Here is a 27,145-nt window from a genome sequence, read left to right on the forward strand (position 1 = left end):
GTCATGCAAAACAAGGTATATGAGTTACCAACATATTAAAGCTACATGTGCATAAAGATTCTATGATGCCTGTATTTTATTCCATGTTGAGTGTGAAACCTAAACCAAGGGAGAGTAAAAGAGAAGTCAAGTGTGTCAAAAGTCCTAGAGATCATCATAACTATTGAGAACAGAAAAGAACTGGACATGACAATTAGGTCACTGCTAACCTTGGAAGAGGTTAACTTTTCACTGTGACTTTCAAGGAATTTGACATGAATGTAAAGTATTCTGGTGCTCACCAGTCCAGAGCTTTCACAGATGTCAATGCTCAACAAGTCATAGAAGGTAGCTATTTATAGCTATATAAATCTAGCCATTTTTCAAGGGCTTAATTGCCACATGTAATTACTGGCACTATATTGGATAGCACAAGTACAATCCATCATCACAGAAAATTCTATAGGACAGTGCTGTTCTAGACAAAATCCATGGTGTAGATGTAACTGGGAAGAAAAACTTAAAAGCATCTGGCTCTCAGGGTACCTGGTGGCTCAGTTGGTTGAGCATGACTTGATATTGGCTTTATCATGATTTCATGGTTCCTGGGATGGAGCCTTGTGTTGGGTTCTGTCCAGATAGCATGGAGCCTACTTGGGATTCTCTTTCCCTCTGTCTCTCAAAATAAAGTGTTTTTATCCTATTGATTTCTAAAAGAGCATGTATACCTCATAACTGGGAATTTCTTTTGAATTAGTTTTAGGATCATTTACATTATGTATGAATCACCAGATGCACTTACTGAGTATAACTGTCCTAGAAGACAGCAGGTACTCAAGTATCTCTGTCAACATAGGCTTCTGTTGATGTAGGAGGCACAGAAGTAAATCAGCCCCCTGGACTCCATGTCTTCCCATATTGATCTAGAATTCTTATAAGCTAAATGGCTAGACTGTTTCTGAATACCACTAACTTCTGCAGTTATCAAGGTGTTACAAAGGTGTTACCTCTGATTACAGTAGGCCTTCTTTTGCTTTCCCAAATTGTTTCCTGACTTCTTTGCTTACTTACATTTTTCCAATGATTGAAAGTAAGATTAAATGACAAATTGCTTTGCCAGGCCTTAACAAGCTATCTAATCATCCCCATCATCTTTGAAACCATTGACAGACAAGGCCTCTTCCCAGTTTCCTTATTGTCTCAGAGATAGCTTGTCAGTTTCTTTCACTGAGAATTTCACCACCTCCATAAAATGGCCAGGGTCTCTCTAATTGCTAGGGCATGGACCATGTATGAAATAACTTGTACAAAAATTATAGTCACACACCACAAAACTGTGACCAGAAGCATGTTGTTTTATCGACGTATGAAAGTCTGAGGGTTCATTCTGGCCAAAGAAACTCTAAGGATGAATCACTGAAGTGTTGTTCTAGTTCAGACTGTCCTAGAGGAATAAGTACACAATCTAATACTATTAGTAACACTGCTCCATCAGCACTTAGGGCTGTTGTACTTAAATTCTGGCATCAGTCATTAAATCAAGCACATTAGAAAAATCATGATCTGTGATTTTGTTTTTAATTATCTTAAGCCTTATCACATAATTTACAAATTTGTGCTGATGATATATCTCCTCTACTTTAACCCTTCTAACGAGTTAGCAAAAGCACCATTACCAATCATACATATATGGTAATTCCACAGTTGTATTTTTGAATAGCTATTTAGAAGACAATCCTGAATTATAACTTAGTAAAGAATTCACAGGCCAAATCTGCTGCTATAACTTATCACACTGAATTTTAAAAGCATCTGACCTTACAGATCATCTATAAAACGTGAGAAGTGTTACTATTGTTTATTTAATATTATACATAAACCACACTAAAATGCCTTTCATTAAGCAAAAGGCAACATTGTAAATGCAGGGAATTTTAATTAAATTGGCATAGTTAAGACTAAAAAGATAAAGTGGACATTGCCAGCTTATCTTCAGCCCTTGCCTTTAACAGGCTAACACAACTTTTGAAACACAGCTGAGTCTTGCTGTTCTGATACAGTGAAGGGATTTCCTCAGTATTTAAATATATTAATATAACCAGTTATATAAATCTAAATATAAAACCAATCTCCTGTAAGTTTAGAGATGGCATTTACCATCTCTGTGAAAAGCTCAACAATCTAATCAATTCCAATCATATTCAAAGGGGAAAAGAGTGACAGCACTTGCTGAACCAGAATTACTATCAAAGGTCAAAAAGTGAATCATATTCATTTAACCACAAGCCAATCTTATTTAAATCAGGACTGTCCAAAAGAAATATTCTATCAGCCATTCATGATCTGAATTCTGGTGTATGTGATCAATTTAAATATGGTACACATAAAAAAAGTCATGAGACATTTTTGTTTTGTAATAAATAAGGCAACAGCCAACTATTACTCCATAGTAGCTTTTTTGAGATAAGCTATCAAGTCTGCTCTTTCCCCTGGCTTCTTAATGCCAGCGAAGATCATTTTTGTTCCAGGTATGTACTTCTTGGGATTCTCCAAATACTCCATCAGTGTCTCCTCTCCCCAGGTGATGCCTAAACAAGGAGGAATGTATGTTAAGTATTTTACACTCCTGATGAAGGTCTTACCGTTGGTTATATTCATGCAATTTGTGCTTCTGTAATTTTACAACTGTCCCGCCTTACCTTTGTTCTTGTTGGCATCCGTGTAAGAAAACCCAGGGGCTTGGCCTGTCTTTCGCCCAAATAAACCGTGGAGATTTGGCCCAGTCTTGTGCTTGCCTCCCTTTTCCACAGTATGGCACTGGGCACACTTCTGAACAAAAATCTTCTTGCCCTTCTCAACATCACCCATTTTTAAATCTAAAAACGAGAGACTCAATTACTTATTTCCTTCAAGTAAAAGTCCCATGGAAATCAGTGATCACTCTGGACACTTACTCATCCACTGCGAATCTGAATCTATGATATGATATTGAGCACCAGGGTAAATCCCATTTTACTTATTGGTACACTTGCAACAGACTCTGTAGTACCAAAAACACTAGGTGGAAGGAGAACTTCCTTAAAAACACATTAAAACCCAAGTAAGCAAAGAGGGAACCTAGTTCAAAACCATTTCAAAAGTTGAGGTCAAGGGGCGCCTGGGTGGCGCAGTCGGTTGAGCGTCCGACTTCAGCCAGGTCACGATCTCGCGCTCCGTGAGTTCGAGCCCCGCGTCGGGCTCTGGGCTGATGGCTCGGAGCCTGGAGCCTGTTTCCGATTCTGTGTCTCCCTCTCTCTCTGCCCCTCCCCCGTTCATGCTCTGTCTCTCTCTGTCCCAAAAATAAATAAAAACGTTGAAAAAAAAAATTAAAAAAAAAAAAAGTTGAGGTCAAGGTCACAAAAAGTCACAAATCTGAATACGTTGAAAACCATGATTACATTAAACCCAAACTACCGAAATTTCAACTTTTAATAAAGCCTAGTTATTTATTCATACTACAGTTTGAAGCCACGTCTCAGGAGAGATCAAAATATATTAAAAAAAAAAATAGAAATCCTGGTTGATTCGCCCTGCTCAGGTCACTATAAACTGCCTTGCTGTTGTGAGTGGGAGGGCAGCAGGGGGCTGAGGTCTCGCAAGGAACCCCGCTCTGGGATCTCTGAAAGCGACCACGAGGTCACCCAATCAGGCAGGTTTCAAGGAGACTGATGAAACTTAACTTCCCGAGATGCTTAGGAAGGTTAAGGGGAGAAGCGACAGATAACCAAGAAGAAAAATGACCCCTTTTTGGAGGAGCAGTTTTTCCCTCTCCACGAAGAACGCGAGGCGCTGCGCACCGTCCCGCCCTCATCCCGGGAAGTCCTGTCGGTCGCGTCTACAACCCTCAGCCCCGACTACGCGAGCTGGGGTCTCCGTCGGATCCGCAACCAAGTCGCCTTGGGCTTTCAGAGTCCTGACTGAGCCCATTCCCGCACTTAGCTGGGATTCCACCCCATTTCAAGCCGTAGCCCACCGGGGTCTGGCTGGCCAAAGTCCGGGGTCTTCACTTCTGGGCCTACTGACCCCGCGTGGGCCCCACTCGCAGAACCCGGGCACTGACCTCGGCCCCGCCCGCATACCTACCAACGCAATTGCGTGCTCCTACGGCTGCGCTTCCCGCCCGCTTCGGCCTTCCCGCTTTGCGCTCACCGTTCTTTGGTTGCGCGCGAAGAGAAAGTGCCCGCTCTCAAGCCGGACGTCCAGCTCTCTCAGTCCAAGGACGAGCCGGTCCGCGCCTAAGTACCGGTGTTGGTGCAACCGAACTCGCTCTGCCCCCTCGCGGCCCGAGTGCGGCTGCGCCGCCTGATACGCAGTGATGTCTCCGCGCCTCATTGGCTTCGGTCTCCGGGGCCTGCGCCAACGACCTGCGCGTTTGCCGGCTAGCAGGGTAAGGTGTACCGCGAGCGTGCCCTTCTGCTCAAGGCCTCTCTTGCCGGCAATTACGACAGGCCACTGGAAGTACGACATCGAGGCGGTGCCAGGAAGGGCTGACGTCACCGTTCGGCCTGTGTGTGCCTGCGGGTGCCCCGGGGAGGGTGGAGCGGAGTCGCGTGGTGGACTGAGGGCGTTATCCTGCTAAGGTAACTGCTCTTGTGCTCGTTGACGTAATGCGCCTTGAGGGGGGCGTTTTGCCTGCCCAGAGGGGAACGCCCCAAATCTGTTGTACGTAGAGGTCTCCTGGCTACCATCTTTTCAGCTGGCGACCTTTACCCAGCGTCTGTCGTGGTTCCACGGCTGGCGCCAGCCGCACCCACAAAGAATACCCTGGAACCGGAGTTATGAGAGTTGGACCCGAGCTCCTGACGTGTTCTTGTTTCGCCTCCATTCTGATACTTTGAGTCATCTTTCAGATATCCCCTTAATGGAAGCCCCAAGACCGAGGAATGGGGCAGGTGCAGCAGCTGCGGCAAAAACTAGATTGTAGCTCTGGCCCCTCACCTGCCTGTTTGCTCTCTGCCAACACCCGTCTCTCCCTCGCGTCCATGTGCAGAACAAGGAGGATGTTCAGGCAACATTAGGAAGTAACAATTTTTACATGGTTAGAGAATTCTTGGAAATCTACGGCGGATTTGCATCTCATTTAACCTAGGGTTGAATGTCATGTTCAAATAAGATACGGGGCTGGAGTCACATTAGAAATGCAGGTTTGATAACCCAGTTTCCAGTTATCATACTTTTCCTTTCGAACTAGCTCCCCTTCCTGTCATGCTCAATTATATCACTGGGAAATTTCTTCTGGACTCCCGTGGCCCCCGAGTTCTGAATGATTTTTTCCAACTTTCTCATATTCTAGCACTGCCATATTCATTCAGTCATGTGTTTGTTGAGTGTATATTATGTACCTGGAGTAAATCATTGAGGACTCTCTGGTGGAGCTTACATTCCAGCAATCTTCTTCCTGCTCCCAATTTAAGCAATAGGTGCTAGATTACCTTACATTCCTTCCCAACCACTGATACTGTGATTTCTGCTCCAGAGCACGCATCTCCCTGTAGAACTGGATTTTTTTTTTATTGTTTTCTGTGTCCTGACTTCCAGTTCCCCCTCTCTCTAATTGCACACACTACTGCTCCAGAAGTGTGCTATGAAACAGCAGAAATCACACTTACTCAAGATCATTTGTGGCTTTTGGAAGGGACCAAGATAGTGATCATTTAGGTTTACTCCTGAAGTAGGGTCATTTAGCTAACCAAGTATTTATTTACTTATTTTAAATAATCTTTTTTTTTAAAGATTTTATTATTAAGTAATGTCTACACCCAACATGGGGCTTGAACTCACAACCTTGAGATCAAGAGCTGCATGCTCTACCAGTTGAGCCAGCCAGGCACCCCATGGCTAACCAAGTTTTTAAAAGACCAAACTTAACAACACCTTGCAAATTCAGAACACCTGTTCTTTTGAAGCCAAGTACTGATAGCGTCACCCATATTCCTCCAAGGAATGTGTGGTCCTTAAATAGGTATAGTCCTATCAAAATCTGTTTTGTTCATGGCATCAGAAGTTATTAGTCTTTGTTTGTAGAAGAGTTAACTCATGGAGCATATTGTGCTGCTACCGCAGATCATATAGATGTAGCATTAAATCAGTTGGCTAAATGAATTGATGTCATTTAAAATTTATTCCTATGAAGGGGAGAATGGAAAGCAAAGTTCTTGGTACTTTTAATTAAGGACATTGTAGATAAAGAGCCTTGTTTTTGAATGTAATGGGAAGATGAGGAAAAAGAAAGAACAAAAGTAAACACTTGGCACATTGCTGTAGTAAAGCAGATATCGTAAATTATGTGTTATAATATTTATGTATTTAGGTTTGGAAGAGACTCATAGTATTTACAGTTTACTCAGGATACCTGAGAGAATTAGTTGGGAACAACAATATTTTGCACTTGTTCTCTGTTATATTCATATGTTATATCTGTTCAGTCTATCTCCCTCTTATCCCGTATAGTGGCTGGTAAGGAGTATAACTATTACAAAGCAAATGCCGTAGCTTTTTCCTTCCAGCAATAGAATGGATGGCATACTTTTAAAATCCCTCCTGATGAAAAAGATCTAATAGGATACCACCCTCCCCCAAATCGAAACATATACGAGGTCACAAGAAAGAAAGGGAAATCTCCTGGTTGGAGGCGGGGCTGAGGTGGGGAACAAGCACTGAAAAGGAATGTGATAAGCTTAAGCTCACTTTAGGACCACCTTAGGGACTTTTGCTGAAGTAAAAGAGCTTTAGGCTTTAGGAGCAGCTCAGCAGAATGAGAGTAAAGCTCATAAAATGTGACAGTAGGGGGGATGGAGAGGTAAGGTTGGCTGAGACCCCTGCATAATGTTGAAACACTTGAACCTAAAGGATAAAATACAATCTCCCTGGAAAAGGGAAGAACCAAGTTAGTCTTATCCGGCTTGGCCTTAAGTACTGAGTGAGAAGAAGAAGTATCCTCTGTGCATTCATAACCACGGGTCAGCCCTCATGCAGGTTTGATTTTACCCTACCTGCATGGTCTGAGAAACTCTCGCTGAAAAATTAATACAGTAGTCGTGGATGAGCAGTATGTTCTGGTGTCTCACAGAAGAAAACATAAATCTGCAGAGGAATATTTTAACCCAGGCCCTCAGGATTCCGTACTCTTAAGAAGTGCCAAGCATGAGATCATTATGAAAAAAACAACAAAGAGCAAAGTTACACCACAGATGACCATAGGTGTTGGAACTATTAGATGTCACTGGGGAAGTAAAAATCTTACTGAGAAAGATACCTCCTCACATCATCGTATGAGGAAAGAAGACTCGTTCACTGTTGAGTAAGCACAATAAAGTGGTTGTGCGTATGTAGTCCATAAGAAACTACCAAATCAGAATAAAATCTCACACAATTAAGCTAAATTAATTATAATCCTTTTATACCATGCTGTTTTTAGCTAGTATAGAACATGAGGCTTTAGGATCAATAGTAGCCTATTTCCCTTTGGGCAGCACAATTATTGCTTATTATTTGTATTAATGGTGACCCTTTTTCCATAGGAGAACTTATCACAGTTTGTGATCAGATCCTTCTTGGTTGAGGGTTTTTTTTCACATTCTTTTACCTTAAGTTCACCAGGAGTTGGGGTAGCCATTTGTTGTCCTCATCCAAAAGAATAATAAAACTTATTTTCCTGAGAAACAAATAGTTACACTTACATTAAGCTTCAAGGTGACGCTCTACCTTCCTTCATGTTTACCTACCAAAAAGCATAAAACCCAGACCTCTGAGAGACTCTCTTATACTCTTAAAGGCTAGAATGAGGACTCTGGCCCTTTAGATTTTCATAGGAAACACTCCTAGAAGGGGGAAAGAAGAGAAATGGTCTTATTTTCTTTTAGAAACAAAGTAATTTTTATTTACCTTTACAATGTGTAATATGAAATAACATTTAAAATATTTAGACAAAAGCAGGGAACAAAAGCATTTGCAATGAATAAGAGACTATCCAAAACAACCAGGCCGATTTTAAAAAGAGCCAAAGCTGATTTGTAGAAATAAAAATAATAGTCATTGAAATAAACTACATACAATATGATAAGCAAAACATTTATTATCTTACAGCTTCTCTGGAAGCAGCTTATTTGGGTTTTGGCTATGGCTCAGAGTTTGAATTTGTAGTCACACTGTTGAACAGAGATACAGTTATCTGAGGGCTCAAATAGGGCTGGAGAATTCAATTCCAATTCACTTCATATGGTTGTCAGACCTCAGTTCCTTGTTGGCTCTTGGTTAGAGGCCTATGGATGGGACCGCTTACCCCATGGAAGCTTCCTTTCCAGAAACTGAGCTAGAGAAGCTAAGGTAGATGCCAGTCCTTTATAACCTTTTGTAAATCTTAGAAGTGACATACTTGTTTTATTGGTCATTGATTGTGGTACAATGTAAAAGGAGCCTTCAAAAGGGTGTAAATACTAGGCTGCAGGGATCATTGGACACACTATTAGTCGTTAGATATATCGCTATCTGTGTCTGTATATAGAAAATGTATGTGTCTTGGGGCATCTGGGTGGCTCCGTTGGTTAAGTGTCCAACTCTTGGTTTTGGCTTAGGTCATGATCTCACAGTTGTGAGATGGAGCCCTGTGTAGGGCTATGTACTGGGCATGGAGCCTGCTTAAGGTTCTCTATTTCCCTTTCCCTCTGCCCCTCCCCTGCTCCTGCATGCACTCTCTCTCTCTCAAAAAAAAAAAAAATTGATATCTACAGTATCAATTCAGGGCTTGCAGAGGTTGTCGAACCTGGTACCTGGTAAACAACCCTAGCTGTAGGTCAGCATTTCAAAGGCCTGCAGCCTGGAAATGAAGGTGAACTGGAAGAAACACTGATCCTACAAGGTCTGTAGCCCGACTTTAGTGGTTGGCCAAGGATACCTCAAATTTTGAACTTGGAATAAGGAATTCTGTTGCCTTCAGGCACCTGGCAGAACCAAATGAAAATTCAGGAAGATTATAATGTCACCCTAAATCTCAAATTCAGGAAGATTATAATGTCACCCTAAATCTCAAATTATTGATTTTTAATGTATGTTTATTTTTGAGAGAGAGGGAGGGGAGGGAGAGAGAGAGGAGAGGGCAGAGAGAGAATCCCAAGCAGGCTCTCCAGAGGCTGATGTGGGGCTTGAATGTACGAACTGTGAGATCATGACCTGAGCTGAAACCAAGAGTCAGAAGCTTAACTGGCTGAGCCACCCAAGCACCCTTACAAATAAAGTTTTTAAAGTGTTCAGCAAAGAAAGAAAGATAATTTTTAACTCCATGATATGAGTGAGAACTAGCAGAAGCAAGAACAAGGTCATAGAGATTCCAGATTTTAAAATTATCAGACTGTAAAATATTTGTGTTCTAAACATAAAAGCCAGGCTTGAATATTTTAGAAGGGAACTGGAAAGTATATATATAAAATAAAATGGCAGATTTGAACAACCTGTCAAATAGAAACTTTAGAACTGAAAAATAATCAAAATGAAGAAGATACCAAGATAACGTATAGTGTACTGTTTAAAAAGAATTTTAATATTTATTTATTTTGATAGTGAGACAGAACAGGAGCAGGGAAGTGGCAGACAGAAAGGGAGACACAGAATCTGAAGCAGGCTCCAGGCTTTGAGCTGTCAGCACAGAGCCAAACACAGGGCTTGAACCCATGAACCATGACCTGAGCTGAAGTCAGACGCTTAACTGACTGAGCCACCCAGGTGCCCCTGTATAATGTACTTTTAAGTGGAGTCCCAGAAGGAGAGAAGAGAAAATGGGGTAGAAACTATATTTGAGTGAAAGATATCAATCCATAGTTCAAGAATTCCAGTGATTACTAATACAGTAAAAAGAAAAGAAATACAATAACAGTGTAAAAGCAAAATGAGAAAAACACTGACATTCTAAGAACTCTTAGACTGACCACTGAGTTCTCTACAGCTACAGTGGAACTCAGGGAACTGTATACGGATATCTTCAATATACTGGAAGAAAGTAGCTGTCAAATTAAATTCTTCATCTGGCAAAATATCTCTTAGGAAAGAAAGACATTTCAAACAAAAACTGAGTTTGTCACCAGCATATCCACAATGAAGGAAATTCTAAAGGGTGTTCTTTATACAAAAGGAGAATGATTACAGATAAAGAGATCAAAGATGAAGAGAAAAAATAAAGGGCAACAAAATAGATAAATATGTGGTTGAATATAAAGGAACATTGTTCAGGGGTACCTGGGTGGCTCAGTCAGTTGGGCATCTGACTCTTGATTTCAGCTCAGGTCATGATCTCACAGTCATGAGATTGAGCCCAGAGTTGGGCTCCATGCTCAGTGCTGAGTGTGGAGCCTGCTTGGGATTCTTTCTCTCCCTCACCCTCTTCCCCTCCCCTGCTTGTGCACACTTGCATGCATGCGCGCTCTCTCTTTCTCTCAAATAAACAGTAAAAAAAAAAAAAAAAGAGTCAGACATTTAACCAAATGACCCACCCAGGCACCCCTAGTCCAGAATAGTTTGAAAGGAGGTGTAATTAAATGACATGATCATGAAATATAAAAATTAAAAGACATCTCAACGAAACACTCATAGAAATTCCTTATGAACTTTCATGATAAACAATGTCTAAAATGTGCCTGTTGGCACATTAAATGAGTTGGCTTGCATTTGACGGTTAGCTAGCCTCTTGGTAGACACCTTCCAAAAATGATATTTGGCTTTAGAATAATTGATATCAAGCCATTTGCTATGGTGTCCATGTTTATGTCCCCCCAAATTTCATGTGTTGAAAGCCTAAGGTTTATTAGAAGATGGGACCTTTAGGAGGTGATTAGTTCATGAAGACAGCCCTCATGAATGGGATTAGTGCCCTCATAAAGGAGGCCCGGGAGAGATCCCCTGCCCCTTACACCATGTGAGGTTATAGTGAGAAGATGGCTGCAGGGAAGAAACAGACCCTTCCCATTCACCAAATCTACCAGTGCTATATAACCTCAGACTTCTAGCCTCTAGCACTGTAATAAGTGTTGTTTAGAAGCCACCTAGTTTATGGTGTTTTGTTTTAGCAGCCCAAGTAGACTAAGATGCCTTCCTTTTGTGCCACAATTAACTCACCAGTTACTAATTAAAGCCACTGCTAGACCTTCACAATAAAATTTTTTTCCTGCGTAAAAAAATTGGTTATGTTTCTCTATCAGAAGGTTAATGGAAAAGAAACATCCAACTTTGAATGTGTGCATGCAAGGCATTTTGGGTTTCGTTTTTTCTACTGACTTAATTTGTCCACGTTTACGTAAAAAAAAGGGCCCATATATTTAATTTATTAAGGTAATGTAGTTTATAGAACTACCCATCTCTCAATTCACTGGGCATTTGAATTTTGTCTTTTGTATTTGATGTTTGTACAAACATTTACAAAAGGGGACAATGTTCACATATTTATTTTATTAAGGTACTATAGTTTGTATAGACCTCTGTCAACTACTGGGCATATGAATTTGAAATACTCATTTCTGGAAAACAATGATGTAAACTTTGTCATACACATTGTTTTTCATGATTTTGGAAAATTACCTTGGAGTATAATTTGAAAATGAGATTAAAGACTATAAAATTTTCTGGTTCTAATATTTTATTGCTGAATTGTTAAACTTTTCAGGAAGTAAGAACATCCCCTTTTTATGGGTTCCTCTGACTAGATCCTAACTTAAAATTCCTGAAAACATAAACTTCATAACAAGGTCATTATGGCTTTTCTAGAAAACAGAATCCAACAACATGGAAGAAATTCTGTTAAATTTTTACTTTTCTTGCAAGAGGCTGGGTTTTGAAGGAAAGGATGAAAATCTCAATTATAGAAATAATAGGAATTATAGCCATAGAATTGGTGTTTCATCCCTGAATGCTCCTTATCCCTGAGGTCTTTATGGTCTTCTAGAATTGATTTATGGAAACGTTTTTGTGCACCAGTTTTTGAAAAAGAGTTCTTAAGCCCTAGCAGGTCAGTCTGAGGCTTGGCCACTCCAGCTCTAGGAATCCAACCCAGAATGGGTCTTGTCTCCTCATTGTTTTCTGTGTTCAAGGTCAGCCTTTCTTCTGGCTTACTTAAAAAATGTTCAAAATCAAAAGCTTCCAAGTCTGGTTTACTTTCTAAAATAGTAGGCTTACTAAAGCTAACAGAGTTTTGACACATAGTACACGGGTCACGTATGGCAGGTTTTAGATGCTCATACTGAATGTAATGGTTTGGGCTATAGCAAGGTATAGGTTGGGGTTTTAATGCCACCTGTCTCCAGTACAAATCTTTTATCTTCTTAGTATCTGTGATTTTTGGAGATATTTTTATGTCGCAAACGTTAGTCAGATCTCTTGTTGGGTAACAAGGTGGGGATGCATAGGTAGATAGCAAACTTTGTTCTTCCTTAATCTTGTCTTCAATTTCCTGTTTTTTATGGGTGACACCTGCCAGTGTGTTATCACTAAGTGCCATCATTTCTGTAGAACTGGGTACAAAGGTATGAAAATTACACAAAACTCTAGGGGTACAATCTGGACAGGAATGTGGTCTCTGCTGGACAACAGCCTCCAGAGGCCGTCGGTTCTGCATCAGTCGAGCAATTCGTCCTGCTAGGGGTCTTGGAGGTTTTAAGACAGGATGGAATTTTTCTTGCTGTAGTGGTGGGATAAAAAGGAGAAAATCAGTTAATAAATCTGGCATTGTAAGGGTATCACCGCAAACGGCAGGTCAAATTTGTACCCGTTTTCACTGAGTAAATGTAGAATGGGTGTAGGAATGCACATTGCAATGTTTGCTTGCTTATTTATTTATTTATTTACAGACATTGACATTTGGGTCCTGATAAACACATGTTTTTCTCTTCTACTGGTTTTTGCTGATAGGGAAAGGGGATGTTTTCACTTGGCTATGGAAAAATTCCTCTGTGTAGCAACTCTTTGCTTTCAAATGTTCAAAGATATAAAAGAATCACTTGAGCAGAATTTCTGCCATCCCCAACAGATGATGTTGAAGGTTATGTGTGGTTATTTAAATCTCAGTGAAAGCTTTCCAATGCAAGGGTTCTTAAACCTCGGTTGAATCAGAATCAGCTTTGGAGCTGGGGAAAATGAGATTCCTAAGCTTGATCCACTTGAGACTGTGATTCAGAGACTGTGATTCTGCAGTGGAGCTCAGGAATCTGCTTTTTTTTTTTTTTTAAGTTTATTTATTTATTGAGAGAGAGAGAACAAGAGAGCACAAGCAGGGTGAGGGGCAGAGAGAAAAGGAGAGAGAGAGTATCCTAAGCAGGCTTCACACTGCAGGATGTGGAGCTTGAACTCATGAACTGTGAGATCATGACCTGAGCGGAAACCAAGAGTCAGACGCTTCACTGACTGAGCCACCCAGGTGCTCCAGGAATCTGCTTTTGTAACAAACATCTTGAGTGATGCTGAGACCAGTGATGTGCTGTGCTTAAACAGCAGTCTGCAGGGGGCTTGTTCTATCTGTGCTTTTTGAGATATTTTACAGATATTGTGAATCATGTCTGGTAACTGCAAAAGTAGTGTATTTACAACTTTACTAATAGATATATGTCAGTGGGGGTATAGGAATAAGAGGGAGGAGTTGATTAGAAAGGGGCATGAGGAAACTTTCTGGAATGATGGTAATATTTAATGTATTGATAGGCGTTTGGGTTACAAAGGTGTATGCGTTTGTCAGAACTCAGTGAACATGCACTTAAAATATGTGCAATTTCAGTGAATGTGTATTTTGCCTTAAAAGAAAAGCTGCAACAGATTGAACTCTGTTTAATGATATGCATGCTGATTGTTTAAGGATGAAGTATCCTAGTGTCTGCAGTTTCTCTCAAATGCATAAAACATAATAAAGTGTATTGATGGGTGGCTGAAGAGATGGAAAGATGGATAGATTATGTGATAAAGTAAGTATAGCAAAATGCCGATGGTAGAATCTCGGTGGTGGGTGCATGGATGTTAGTTGTAAAATTATTTCAACGTTCCATAACTGTCAAGATTTTTAAGATAGTATGTTGAAGAAAAACTAACAGAATGGATGGATGGTGATAATGGAATTGATAGCAGAGGCAATAAAAACGAGAATGGTGAGAAAACAGTAACTCGAGTTTGGATGTAGAAAACAAAATGGAGTTAGGAGTGTCTTCTTGGATCCTAATTTTCTCAGAGTTGGAGGAATTTCCATCTATTATTAACAAATCTGTTATAACCTTTAGCTAGTTAGGTTTCAGTAGATACTAGAAGAAACCCCAGCTCTTTAAAATACTTTGTTAAATTTGTCATAAACAAAAAAGTGTGGGGTATATCATATCCTCCTTGGACAGGACCCCTTTATGCAAGAAGCAGTTTTTAGTATCTTTATTTCACTCTACTGTAACAAAATACTTCATACACTTACTACCACTAAAACATGCCTTCCCAGAGTCTGTTATTCATGTCTTAGTCAGAAACCAGAAAGAGGCACTAAAACTTACTTTCATTTATTTTTTTAAAGTTATTTATTTTGAGAGAGAGAGAACATGCATGCATGCATGCACAAGTGGGGGAGGGGCAGAGAGTGGATGGGGGGAGAGAGAGACAGAGAGTGAGACAGGGAGAGGGAATCTCAAGCAGGCTCTGTGCTGTTAGTTTGGAACCTGATGCAAAGATCGGACCCATGAACTGTGAGATCGTAACCTGAGCTGAAACCAAGCTGGAAACAACCAACTAAGTGAGCCACCCAGGCACCCCTAAAACTTTTAAACTTAATTTTAGGCATATTTTATCTTATTATTAATAAAAATTTAGTTGATGGTTTACTTGCACAATAATTTTGCATATAATATACTTGGCAAACATTCTTTATATAACTGTACATGTATTTCTTTGTAAAAATGATAAAGCTGCTTCCTGAAGGGCTGGACTCTACAGGGTCAAATCTGTGGAAATCTGGATAGCTGATGAACACACTTGACAATGTTGGAGTACATGTATAGTGCTTTCTAGCCTTAGAGAATATTTGTTGCAAGTGAAAGGTAAAAAAACCCTTCAGTGAATGATAAAGCACAGTCTGTATAACTTTTTCAGGTGTTATGATTTTTTTTATCACCTTGGGAAATACCAAAGCTAATGTAAAATAAATGTGTTCAGCTCAGTCTAAATTCTACGGTTTATATCTTTGGAAATACTAATTTTGTTTTAAAAACCGTGTAGCTTTAGAGGATAAAATCTAGGCCCCAAATAAAACAGCATATATGTCTATTGTTAAATTATTTTATTTCATGTATATATAAGTAATCCAACAGACTATAATTTCTGTCACTAACGGGCTTGATCATTTCTTTCAGGCCATTTCACATAATCAATTAAGAAATTTGTATTGATATTTGCAGAGAATTTATTGGCTTTCGATTGCAATTTAGCCAACTCTCAATTGTGAATATCAGGCTTTATCTCTTCAAAAGCAGTGGTAATGTACAAGATATACAAGTATATAAACATTCATAGAATTATTAAGAATCTCATTAAAGGGTAAGCATTTGTAAACCTATTCCTTTGTAAATTTTAGCAACAGTAGCATAGTAGAAAATCTGTTCTTTAAACAGAATTTCAGTGGGCGCCTGGATGGCTCAGTTGGTTAAGCCTCTCAACTCTTGATTTCGGCTCAGGTTATGATCTCACAGTTCATGAGTTTGAGGCCTGCATTGGTTGCACTGACACTGCAGGCCTGCTTGGGATTCTCTCTCTCTCCTTCTCTCTCTCTGTCCCTCCCCTGTTCATGCGCTCTCATGCTCTTTCTCTCTCTCAAAATAAATAAACTTAAAAAAAAAAAAAAAAAAAACACCAAACCCTCAAAACACCAGCACTGGGAATAGGAAAAGAAACCTTGCTTGTTCTTTGAAATAGTGGGCAAAGGTATTTAAAGCAGTTCAGATCAATTCAAAACTAACTTCTATAATGAGTTAAGTTTTTCTTTTGTTAGCTTGGTCACCAGTACTCATGAAGCAAATAAAAAGTGGGTAAAGCAAGAAGGGGCCTAACACTCGGATACTTTCCCCCTAAGTAACTGCGAGTTGACTGCAATTACTTACAGGCTCTGGGTCAAATCCTATCTGTCCAGTTAACTCTGCTCTCTCCTTTTCATGGTAATCATCCAGTTCAAGGGGGTTCATGGGCCCCAGACCTTAATGGAAACATCACATCTTATTACTTTGTTAGAGTAAATGAAGGATGGCTCTTAAATGACATTTTATAGAAGAACTTACCCATTTCCCTTTGTAATATAATTAGAATGAATAAATTGAAAACAGTTTTACCTCCCAGTTTCCCACTAAGAGAAGCTTACTACCCACCCTAATTTCTATTAGTATTCAGGTTAAGAAACAGGGGAAAATATTAGAAGATGCAAGCTTGTAACAGCATTTGTCAAATATTCTAATTTTCTTCTTTTTACTTGTATTAAAGTAAACTCATACCTGTAAAATCATGAGCATATGAAGTGATCCAGTGGGACCTCTCAAGATTTCTTTGTATATTGGCTTCTTTTAGAGAGTTAATCGGGTCCCACGAATTTAAAGAAGTGTTAGGAGCGAAGGTTTTAGGAGGTTTTGGGTAGAACACTGGCTTGTTCTTTCCAACACATTTAGGAAACTAGAATATGAACATCCAAGTTTATTGTTATTAATGCCATCTAGAATAGGGCTGATTCACTATCTTAGCAAGAAGGAGCATAAAGGAAATTCTAGGCTGAAGTCAGATATGATTTTTTTCTTCATTAATCACTAATATTCTGCAACTTAACCATATTTAGAGTTAAACACAGTATTTTGTCACATGAATGATGAGTTTTTGCTTTAGCAGGGACTCTATCTGATAACATACCTTGGAGAAATGTCCCTGAGAATACTCTACCTCCAGTAAAATTTTATTAGAGATAAGTGTTCTGAGGTACTCCTTTGGCTAAATTCAGCCAAAATTGTGTGTCTCCCACTTCTCTTTCCTTGTCAGAAATGGCACCATTTGATATATTTTATGGATTTCTGATGAACTTTAAGTCATGTAAATTCAAATAAAATTTTTCCTTCTATCAGTATAACTTTACAATGGAGTTTATTTTGTATTTTCAAAAGGAGGTGTATGTAAAAGTGAATGAATGAATGAGGTTCATTGAAGTCTCTTTGGGTATTTAGAAATTGACCTTTTTCTCAGATTGAGCATACTCAGTAAATATTTACTGAGCACCTATATATGCAAGGTAGTGGCAGGGAACAAAGATGGACCAGAAACAAGTCATCCAGGGATGTATTGGCTAGAAGAGGAGAGAAGGAATGAACATAAATGACTCTAAGATGAAAAGTAACTGTTATAAAAGAGGTCAAGAAAGAAGTATTGGTAAGTTCTGAGGAGGGAGAGATTGATTCTAACTGAACAGGAAAGTAAGGTGGGGAGCAGAGAAGAATGGAGGAGACAAGAGCCCATGTTATGTCATACCACAGAAAATAGGCCTTGAAGGACATGCAGAGATAGGGAGGCCAAAGGAACAGCAAGAGCAGAGGTATGGATGGTGGTGGAAAGTATGGAATTAACTTTCATGAACACTATGCACTTGTCCTGAACAAAGCCTATCCTTAACGTTTGCAGGTCCTGGGGCTGTATTGAGACCCTGCATTCCATTAGTCTAAATTATTTTATTTTATTTTATTTTATTCTATTTTATTTTATTTTATTTTATTTCATTTTATTTTATTTCATTTTATTTTATTTTATTTTACTTTATTTCATTTTACTTTATTTTATTTTATTTTTAAGTTTATTTATTTTGAGAGAGAGAGAGAGAGTGAGCATGTACATGTGTGCATGTAGGAGGGAGGGTAGTGAGAGATGGAGAGAGAGAATCCCAAGCAGGCTCCATGCTGCCAGCATGGAGCCCAATGCAAGGCTCAGTCCCATGAACCTCAAGATCATAACCTGAGCAAAGATCAAGGATTGGCCACTTAACTGACTGAGCCACCCAGGTGCTCCTAAATAGTTTAATTTATAAATCAAGCAAATAAGCTGTTAAATAAATATGTTCCATTTTCCTACCTTGACAAAATACCTTCATGACAACTTGGAAGACCAAGTTCAAATTTAGACTTATTAGACTGTAGTGGGGACACTGGTTCAAAAAGAGCTAGCTGCTGGCCCCTGGCCTCAGCATCACTTGCTGCTTTCTTCCTACCCCCAATTCCATCCCAAATGGTGAAGTGCCTTATATATAAGGGTACCCTGGCCCTCAAGTTCAAGCTCCATTATACCTATTACCTCTACTTCCAGCAAACAGCCATCACTTGGCAACTGCTTTGGCCCTGTGGTAGATATTGGCTTGGAGCACTGTCAACCCCTGGGAGGATGGACCTGGGGAAGAGACCTCATGAAGGCCCTAGTACTGCATTCAAAGCCATTTTTTTAGGGGATTCTGCAGTGTAACATCAGTCTGGGGTGGGAGCCTGAGGAGCATGGGCTCTAGATGGACAGATTGTCTTGTTCCCATAAACATCCTGTCCCATAGGGAGGGGTATAGCCAGAGGAAGGCCAGAGCTGGGCCCTAAAGGCATGGGGCCTTCTAAAATTCCTGGACCTAAGGGTGATGCTGATTATAGCAACTCTGTGAGGTTGGAGTGCTCCCCATTTTCCACATATAGAATAGTCATGGTAAAAGGCACTTGTTAGAAAACTGTCTCAAGTATTCAATAACCACCTCTATAAACCTTTAACTAATATGTGGTTTGCTTATTCAGGGCTAAAGAAAACCCTTTCTGTTCTCTTTATCTTTACAATGATTTGCAAAGTGAGCTTAGAAATAAGGACTTTTTTTCAAATATTGTTCTGAGGGGCTGGATTAATCTTGTGTCTTAATCTAGTTTAAGTAACAGCAGTGATCTACTAAAATGCAGGCAAGGGCACAGAGGAAGAAAATAGGGAATGGGAAATTGTATTGTAACCTGTGGTGTTTTGGAAGAGTGTAAAGAGTCAGGGATATTTGAAGTGAAGAGTTGGCCAGTTTTCTAGGCCTGTCCTAGGAAAGAGAAATATATCTCTAGGAGGGGAATGGGCACTTTAGATTAGAAAGAGGGCTGGTGGTTCAAGAAGGAAACCACATTCCTCTGTAAGGATGATATAAGTGGATCCTCTTTGCAAGAGAAGCCAAAGGTCTTTCCAAATATTTACAGATAAGGAATAATGGATAGTAGGCTCGGTTAGGCTTTTAAAATTGTTCGTTAAAATATTTCAGATAGTCCAAAGTTAGGGAAGTTTATGTCACTTGACCTCTGTGGTTATTATATTTTATCTTACTCAAAAGATGATTACAAGGTAGATATTATCCCAAAGAATATTTTCATATTGCAAAAGCTAAGACCAGATGCTTTGGCTCTTGAGAAATAGAACAAAAAGTCTTTGGCCATTTGAGGAAGAGACAAAATCAGTCCAGAAGAGTCAAATATTTGAACCTATCTGTTTGCCATTTATGAAAGGAAAATGAACGTTCTGATTGGCATAATGTCTAGAAATGGCCATTGAGAAGAGGTTACCAAGGAAAGAGAATGGTAGGAGGAGAGACCATGGCTAGAGTAAGGACAGTGCAATGATTAGTGACTCTGGTGGGGAAAACTGGGTCAGGCCAAAGAGATAAAAAGGTAGGGTGGCTCTGGGGAGTGGGTGGGAAAGAGGTACCTAGATTTCTGTGACTCTTGAGGGCACAGGCTTCATATATATGGAATGTAAAAGGATGAAAGCAAAATGACATTTAAAATAGTGTTAAAATTGGGGCGCCTGGGTGGCTCAGTCGGTTGGGTGTCCGACTTCGGCTCGGGTCATGATCTCGCAGTCCGTGAGTTCGAGCCCCACGTTGGGCTCTGTGCTGACAACTCAGAGCCTGGAGCCTGTTTCAGATTCTGTGTCTCCCTCTCTCTCTGACCCTCCCCCATTCATGCTCTGTCTCTCTCTGTCTCAAAAATAAATGAACGTTAAAAAAATTAAAAAAAAAATAAAATAGTGTTAAAATTAAGGCCCAGAACTTTATTTTTAAAAGGTTAAACTCTTATTTAGAATATTCCCCTTTCCAAGACCACCCATTTCTTAATGTTCTAGGTCAGCAAAGTTTTGTAATCATTGGAATAATAACATTGACAGAAGGTTACACTTATTATAAGCTTACTCTCTGCTAATATGGTGCTGAGTGTTTTTACATGCATTTCATTCTCAAGACAACCCTATGAGGTAGAGTTTATGATTATTCCTGTTCTATCTATGAGGTGACTGGGGTATTGAAGAATTAAATATATTATCAAGGGTTATACAATTGATAAATTATTTCATTTTTTCTTTTTCTTTTTTAAAAATTTTATTTTATTTTTAAATGTTTATTATTTATTTATTTATTTATTTATTTATTTATTTATTTATTTTTGAGAGGGAGAGAGAGACAGAACGTGAACGGGGGAGGGGCAGAGAGAGAGGGAGACACAGGATCTGAAGTAGGCTCCAGGCTCTGAGCTGTCAGCACAGAGCTGGAAGCAAGGCTCGAGCTCAGAAACTGTGAGATCATGATCTGAGCCAAAGTCGGGTGCTTAACTGACTGAGCCACCCAGGCACCCCTACAGTTGACACATTTTTAGAACCAGGAGCTGAGCCACTTTAACATTTATACTTTAAAAAAAAATTTTTGTTTTAAGTTTATTTATTTTTGAGAGAGAGACAGAGCAGAGGAGGGGCAGAGAGAGAAAGGGAAAGAGAGAATCCCAAGCAGGCTCCATGCTGTTAGCATGGAGGCCTGAATTGGGGCTTGAACTTACAAACCATGAGATCATGGCCTGAGCTGAAACCAAGAGTTGGACACCCGACCAGTTGAGCCAGCCAGGCACCCCAAAATTTGTACTCTTTACGAAACGTTATACATGTTGTCTTATCAGCTTAGATAGAAAGTACTAAAATATGGTTTCTGGAAGTTTTCTTTTTTATAACCAGGAGATATATTTCTGGAATTAGTTATTTTTTGTAAGTTTATTTATTTATTTATTTATTTATTTATTTTTTCCAATTTTTTTTTCCAATTTTTTTTTTTTTTTTTTTTTTTTTTTTGGGACAGAGAGAGACAGAGCATGAACGGGGGAGGGGCAGAGAGAGAGGGAGACACAGAATCGGAAACAGGCTCCAGGCTCTGAGCCATCAGCCCAGAGCCTGACGCGGGGCTCGAACTCACGGACCGCGAGATCGTGACCTGGCTGAAGTCGGACGCTTAACCGATTGCGCCACCCAGGCGCCCCAAGTTATTATAAAGGCTAAGTGATATACTGTATCCAGAATGGTCATTGTGTAGCAGTTTCTCAGTACACAGTGGCCGCTGTTTTTATCTTTGATTCTACACAAATATAATGGTTGGGATAATAATTGTAAACCTTTCTGAGAATTTTTCATTTATCCTATGTATATTTGGAGTTACTTAATACGCTGTGAATTATAAGAATAGGGTTGGGGGATACACAGTGAGTGAAATGCAGCCTTCCACCTTCTTTCAGTGGGGAGCATTTTTTCTTTTTTTTAGTGATTGTGGAAATGTTACTTTACTGCCCAAAGTATGTGAAATCAGCTAAGGAAACACACACAAAAAATGTGAATCGTGGTCAAAATCTCAAGTTTTTTAAGCAGATAGAAAATAAAACAGTCCATCTTTCGGGTTTTCATAAATGTATAGAGTAAAAACATTTTTACTTTGTTTTAAACACATATTTAAAAGATACTTACATCATAATATACACCCTGACCTGGCCAATTCAAGGCTTTCTTCTTTGAATCCATTGGAAAATCAAGCAGTTCATATCTGTAAGGGTTACCTGAAATTTTCAGGAAGAGTGCTGTTATTCTGAATATGCAATAACAGTTCTCTATGAATGGGATTTTGGGGTGCAATAAACAGAAACAAGATGATAGGAGATAGAGAGGAATGAGGGTGCATATTTTAGCTAGTGTATTAGAGCATTGCTTGAATTCTTGCTCCCCTTAATGAGCAGCATGTGGGCCACACAGAGCAAGAATGAGTCTCTAACCCGAGTGTTGCCAGCAATATGAGGGGGCAATGAAAATGTACCTTTCTTGTTAACGAAAGGGATTCTTAGGTAAGTTATAACTTTTAAGTTTAAATTTTCCTACGTCCTCTTTTGGTCTCTGAAGGCTTAGTAAATGCATTTCTGTACTACTTGTTTTGGGCTTTCCCTGCCTAAATATCAAGAAATAGAATTAGTATTTGCTTACCAAAAAGATACTGAAAGAGAACATTTTAAAGAATGTAGCTTCTTAGGTATTAGTGGTGGTTTGATAAGCTTTATCAGATATAGCATGGTCTCCTCTGGTCCTGTAAGAAGTTCCAGAATCCTGTTAAAGAATGCTCTGGGGCGCCTGGGTGGCTCAGTCGGTTAAGTGTCTGACTATAGATTTTGGGTCAGGTTTGTGACCCTGGCTGGCAGTGTGGAGCCTGCTTGGGATTCTGTCTCTCTTGCTGTGCCCCTCCCCAGCTCACTCTCTGTCTCTGTCTCTGTCTCTCTTTCTCTCTCTGTCTCTTTCTTTCTCTCTCTGTCTCAAAGTAAATAAACTTAAAAAAAAAAAAGAATGTTCTGAACATCCATCCTCATATGTAATAAGAACAAAGGCTGGCATATATTGAACATTTACTGTGTGCTAGTACTGTACTAAGTGTTTTATATATACACTCACATTGCTATGAATAAGGTATAATTACTTCCACTTTAACAGATGAGGAAACTGAGGCACAACAAAAATAAGCAATTTGCCTAAGATCACACAGCTAGTAAGCGGAATAATTCAAACTCAGGCAATCTGGTACTAAGGCACTCTTCTATGTCTTTCTATTAAAGAAGAGTTCAAATAAGTGTAGAAAACCTAATGTGGTGGTATAGTAGTTTTTGGAAAGGTCTTTTTAAAAATTTTTTTTAATGTTTATTTATTTTTGAGAGAGAGAGAGCGCGCGAGAGAGAGAGCATGGGGGGCAGGGTGCGCAGAGAGAGAAGGAGATACAGAATAAGAAGCAGGCTCCAGGCTCTGAGCTGTCAGCATAGAGTCCAATGTGGGACTTGAACCCACAAGCCGTGAGATTATGACCTGAGCTGACGTCAGATGCTTAACCAACTGAGCCACCCAGGCGCCCCTAGAAAGGTCTTTTAGAAGGGTTATTACAATATACTCATCTTTTAAAAAAAAAAATTTAATGTTTAGTTTTGGGAGAGAGGGAGAGACAGTGCGAGTGGGAGAAGGGCAGAGAGAGAGGGAGACACAGAATCTGAAACAGGCTCCAGGCTCTGAGCTGTCAGCACAGAGCCTGACACGGGGTTCAAAGTCACAAACTGTGAGGTCATGACCTGAACCGAAGTCGGACGCTTAACCGACTGAGCCACCCAGGCACCCCTGAACTTGCTTCTTTTGTAAAAACATTTCTTTCGGTCTTTTGTAATTAAATTGTCATCCTTTGTCTTTTGCTTATTGTTTGATAAACATGTTAGTGTTTTCTTGAGGATTTCTATAAAATATTTACATATCAGAACAAATTTTGCATTTTTGGTCCTAGATATTTTTCACAACTTGCTAGCCTGCCTTGTAATTATTATTTAAAAAAATTTTTTTTTTTAACATTTATTCATTTTTGAGAGTGAGAGAGACAGAGCATGAGGCGGGGAGGGGCAGAGAGAGAGGGAGACACAGAATCTGAAACAGGCTTCCAGGCTCTGAGCTGTCAGCACAGAGCCCAACACAGGACTTGAACTCACCAACTGCAAGATCATGACCTGAGTTGACGTTTGAGGCTTAACCGACTGAGCCACCAAGGCGCCCCAATATACTCATCTTTTTAAGGTCCTCTAAGAGTGACTAACTGGTCAGAACAGGTGGATGCTTGGAAGAGTGGGTAATGGTGGTGGTAACTTACTTTAGTCTGTGACCTACAACTGCGCTGAAAAGTGTTTTTATAAATTCTGCACACATTTCTCTGATTTCTTGTTAACTCTATGCACTTCATGTAATTTTAGAAATTATCTAATTCAGGGATTGAAAAAAATAAATTAACTTTAACACTTTGCCTAATAAGATCATACAAATTTCAGTTGCTTGGCATCCTATCTTGTAGTTCTTTTGCACAGCTCTTCCCATCCCAACCTCCCATGTATTTACATGTATATATGTATGTATATGTATCATTTAGAGTTGAGTGTATTTATATGTATGTAGATGTCTATATATCTATATATTTGATACAGATTTCACTACCTTTTATCCATGACTGGACTGAGAGGTAATGGAGAAATTCAGTATGTGGCACACATACTGGAATCATTATATGGGTAGAGAGTAATAAAGTAGTAACTGCTAACACTTATCTCTGGTATCTATGAAGTAGGTGCTCATAGTCCCATTTTATAGATTGAGAAGTGGAGGCAAAGAAGTTAAGAAACTTTTCTATGGTCCATGGGGAGTAAGTGGCAGAGTGGCAGAGCTAGAATTCTACCCACGCCATCTGACTGCATAGTCCACGTTTAAACACTCCACTGTACTGTCTTTCAAAATATTACTGCTGTCTCCTAGTAAGGTATGGAGGTTGATGCTAATGATGGCAAACATTTGGGTCCAAATATTTATGTACAGTGGCACTGCATTATAGGACATTTCTTGGGTCTTACCTACATCACAGCCTAAATTCATTCAACAAATGTTTCTCTCTGCCTAACATGCACCTTTTCTGTCACCTTCAGTTACCTCTTCTGTAGTATTTTCAGTCTTTCTCCGTAGGTTTCTTCTCTGTTTTAAGATATCTAGTGTGGGAGAAACTTGATGACTAGTGAATGGGCTTACCATCCTAATACAACACATCTGGAAAGACCCCAGGGTTTGCTTCTGCAAGAAGATGCCCCAAGGTGTTAAGAGGACCTAAACAAATTGTTCCTATTACTTTCTGAGTCTTGTTTCAATGACATTCTCTCAGTTTCATCACAACTGCTATACCTATGTCTAGACCCTGATGCTCTGAACCAAATATTGTCCCTTGTGCTAATTACCTGAGCTAGGATAAAATTTTTAAAAGCTAAGCCATAAGAGAAAGCAGGAAGGAAATAAAAATAGAAAAAAACAGGTAGAATAAAAACAACTAATTCTACAATGTTTGGTTTCTGCTTCTAGCATGGAAGGCTGTATAAAGAAGAAAAGTTAAGAGCACTGGCGGAAAATCTGATTTACTTGGTTTGTGGTAGGGTTCCCGGTGATTCTAAAGCACAGCCACAGTTAGGAACAACTTTCCTAATCTGATGGGTCACTCTTTTGTGTCTTGAGTCCTTTGCCCTCCTTTCTTTGATTTTATTAATTGAATAAAATTCAAATATGAGAAGAATTAATACTGTTCTGATACCAAATCACATTTTACCTCTTGTTTTCAAAATCGTCGTATCGTAAGCCTTCGTTGGCACAGTGGGAGGAAACGGCCGTTGGCTTCGGGCTTTAATGCCAGTGTAAGGATCCTTAGGTGATGTAAAGGTCGGGAACATGGCACCACGTGAGATGTGTGTGTGGTAGGGGTGTTCAATCGGATATGGGAAGCAGGTTTCTCTGAGATTTAGTTGAGCAAACAAAACAGAATAGAAAGAAATGCAATTGAAAAAAATTAATCATCAAATATTTATTGGGATCCTTCTTTGTGACTGGTACTGTTCTATTTCTGAGGATACGACAGTGAGCCACGGCCCCTGTACTCCTGGAGTTAGCTTTCTGGTGGAATATGTGCCACGAAACATATTTTCCTAATTTTGCTAGACAAATAAAAGTTACTTTTTAAAATAAATCATAACTGAATTCTTCATCTGTGAATAATTTTCACAACTAATGCAGAAGATACATGAAATCTGTAGTTTTTCTAGTTGCTTTCAATTCCTGCCTCTTGTTTTAACAGGATCCCAGTGCTTTATTTTATGGAATCATTTCTGGGCATTCAGCTTCAGTATGCAAAGTGATATCCAACCATCTTGCCTTGAACTTTCAACCTAGGCCATCTGTTTCTTTTAAGCAGTCAATCAACAAAATATACTGCCTGTTTATGTACACAGTACTGTTTAGAAATCAAAAAGCCAAAAATAGCTGATAAACTGATGGGAAAAATAAAAACCAACAAGTTAAAAAGACCACAGGGATACAATTTTACTATGATTTGAAAAACTAGCAGAGTTCTTAAAAGAACTAGCAGAGATTTGTGAGAGCTGATAGCTGGCAATCAGCGGTGGCCCAGGCCCAGATCCCGGCCCCTTACTGCTTACTCGGCCCGCTAATGCAAATCCGTACTGAATTCAGCAGCCTTGGCATCATGACCGGCTCTCTGAAATACCTAGCAGTCCAAGATTCTTAAGTTCCTGATCTCTCATAGATACCGCAAGAAGTTAAGGCTGATTTGTAAGAGAAAAAGTCTAGACTTGAAGCAAAAGTCATTTATGAAGGCCAGCTCGTTCTGTTTTTGTGGAAAGATTTGGTTTTCTTGCCCTTGTCACAAACTCCCTCAGTTGAACACATTTTTGCATTGGGTATGGCATCATTTTACTGTGAATCACTAAACTTTTCTGATGTATTTATTTTGCTTAAAAAGCACCACATCAATGGCTACATGGCTTGGTACAAGGCACGAGGTCATCAACTCCGTGATGATATTAGAACACAGAATGAAGACATTCATTCCTGAATTCCAACTCACTGATGTACCTCAGAGTCATAAAAACACTAGCCTAGTAACTGCTTTCAGTGAAGCAATATTGGGTATACTTCCTTTTATATACAACACAGGGATTTCCACTTATTCTAAATAAACATTGCCATTGTCCAATTCAGTGGATATTATAGTTAACCATCTCCCTCAAATTAACTTCCCCTTATAAATTTGCTTGAAAATAAATGATCATTTATAGTTTGAGCAAACTGTGAATAAAATAGGAATGAACACATTTTTCCTCATGGGGAGAATGTCCAGTCTACTTAAGTCAGGAAAGGACAGAGTTTACCGAGGTCTAGTAAAAAGCCCATGTTATAAGAGAAGTTCTTGTACATTCAG

The 27,145-nt window shown here is 39.5% G+C and overlaps 2 protein-coding genes across 3 annotated transcripts in view; both read right to left on the reverse strand.

Moving 5' to 3' along the window:
• Positions 1-1,538: 1,538 nt before the first annotated feature.
• Positions 1,539-4,271, reverse strand: LOC124524650 (cytochrome c). Of its 2 annotated transcripts, none has more exons than XM_047097004.1 (3): positions 4,168-4,271; positions 2,679-2,855; positions 1,539-2,567 (listed from the first exon to the last, which is right to left on the reverse strand). In XM_047097004.1, exons 2-3 carry the CDS (start codon positions 2,845-2,847, stop codon positions 2,419-2,421), a joined length of 318 nt encoding a protein of 105 aa, XP_046952960.1. In that variant the 5' UTR covers positions 2,848-2,855; positions 4,168-4,271; the 3' UTR covers positions 1,539-2,418. The 2 variants fall into 2 exon arrangements, with proteins under 2 accessions (XP_046952960.1, XP_046952959.1); XM_047097003.1 differs by having other exon boundaries at positions 4,102-4,257.
• A 7,315-nt stretch (positions 4,272-11,586) lies between these two features.
• CUNH7orf31 (chromosome unknown C7orf31 homolog) overlaps positions 11,587-27,145 on the reverse strand; it is a 40,315-nt gene continuing 24,756 nt past the window's right edge. Inside the window, exons 5-9 of the mRNA XM_047096298.1 lie at positions 25,481-25,662; positions 21,805-21,893; positions 16,497-16,671; positions 16,113-16,204; positions 11,587-12,676 (exon numbers count right to left, since the gene is read on the reverse strand). Of these exons, the coding sequence (XP_046952254.1) occupies positions 11,855-12,676; positions 16,113-16,204; positions 16,497-16,671; positions 21,805-21,893; positions 25,481-25,662 (1,360 nt within the window). The 3' untranslated portion in view covers positions 11,587-11,854. The remainder of the gene's footprint in view (positions 12,677-16,112; positions 16,205-16,496; positions 16,672-21,804; positions 21,894-25,480; positions 25,663-27,145) is intronic.

This window comes from Lynx rufus, unplaced genomic scaffold (genome assembly GCF_022079265.1).
Source record: "Lynx rufus isolate CCGP_SWC_20201006 ecotype Redwood Valley unplaced genomic scaffold, mLynRuf1.p SCAF_4, whole genome shotgun sequence".
NCBI classification, from domain to species: domain Eukaryota; kingdom Metazoa; phylum Chordata; class Mammalia; order Carnivora; family Felidae; genus Lynx; species Lynx rufus.

Coding starts and splice junctions, on each gene's coding strand:
- LOC124524650 (XM_047097004.1), bottom strand. CDS start 2,847: ATGGGTGATGTTGAGAAGGGCAAGAAGATTTTTGTTCAGAAGTGTGCC. Junction 2,568..2,678: donor GGATGCCAACAAGAACAAAG/GTAAGGCGGGAC, acceptor CTCCTTGTTTAG/GCATCACCTGGGGAGAGGAG.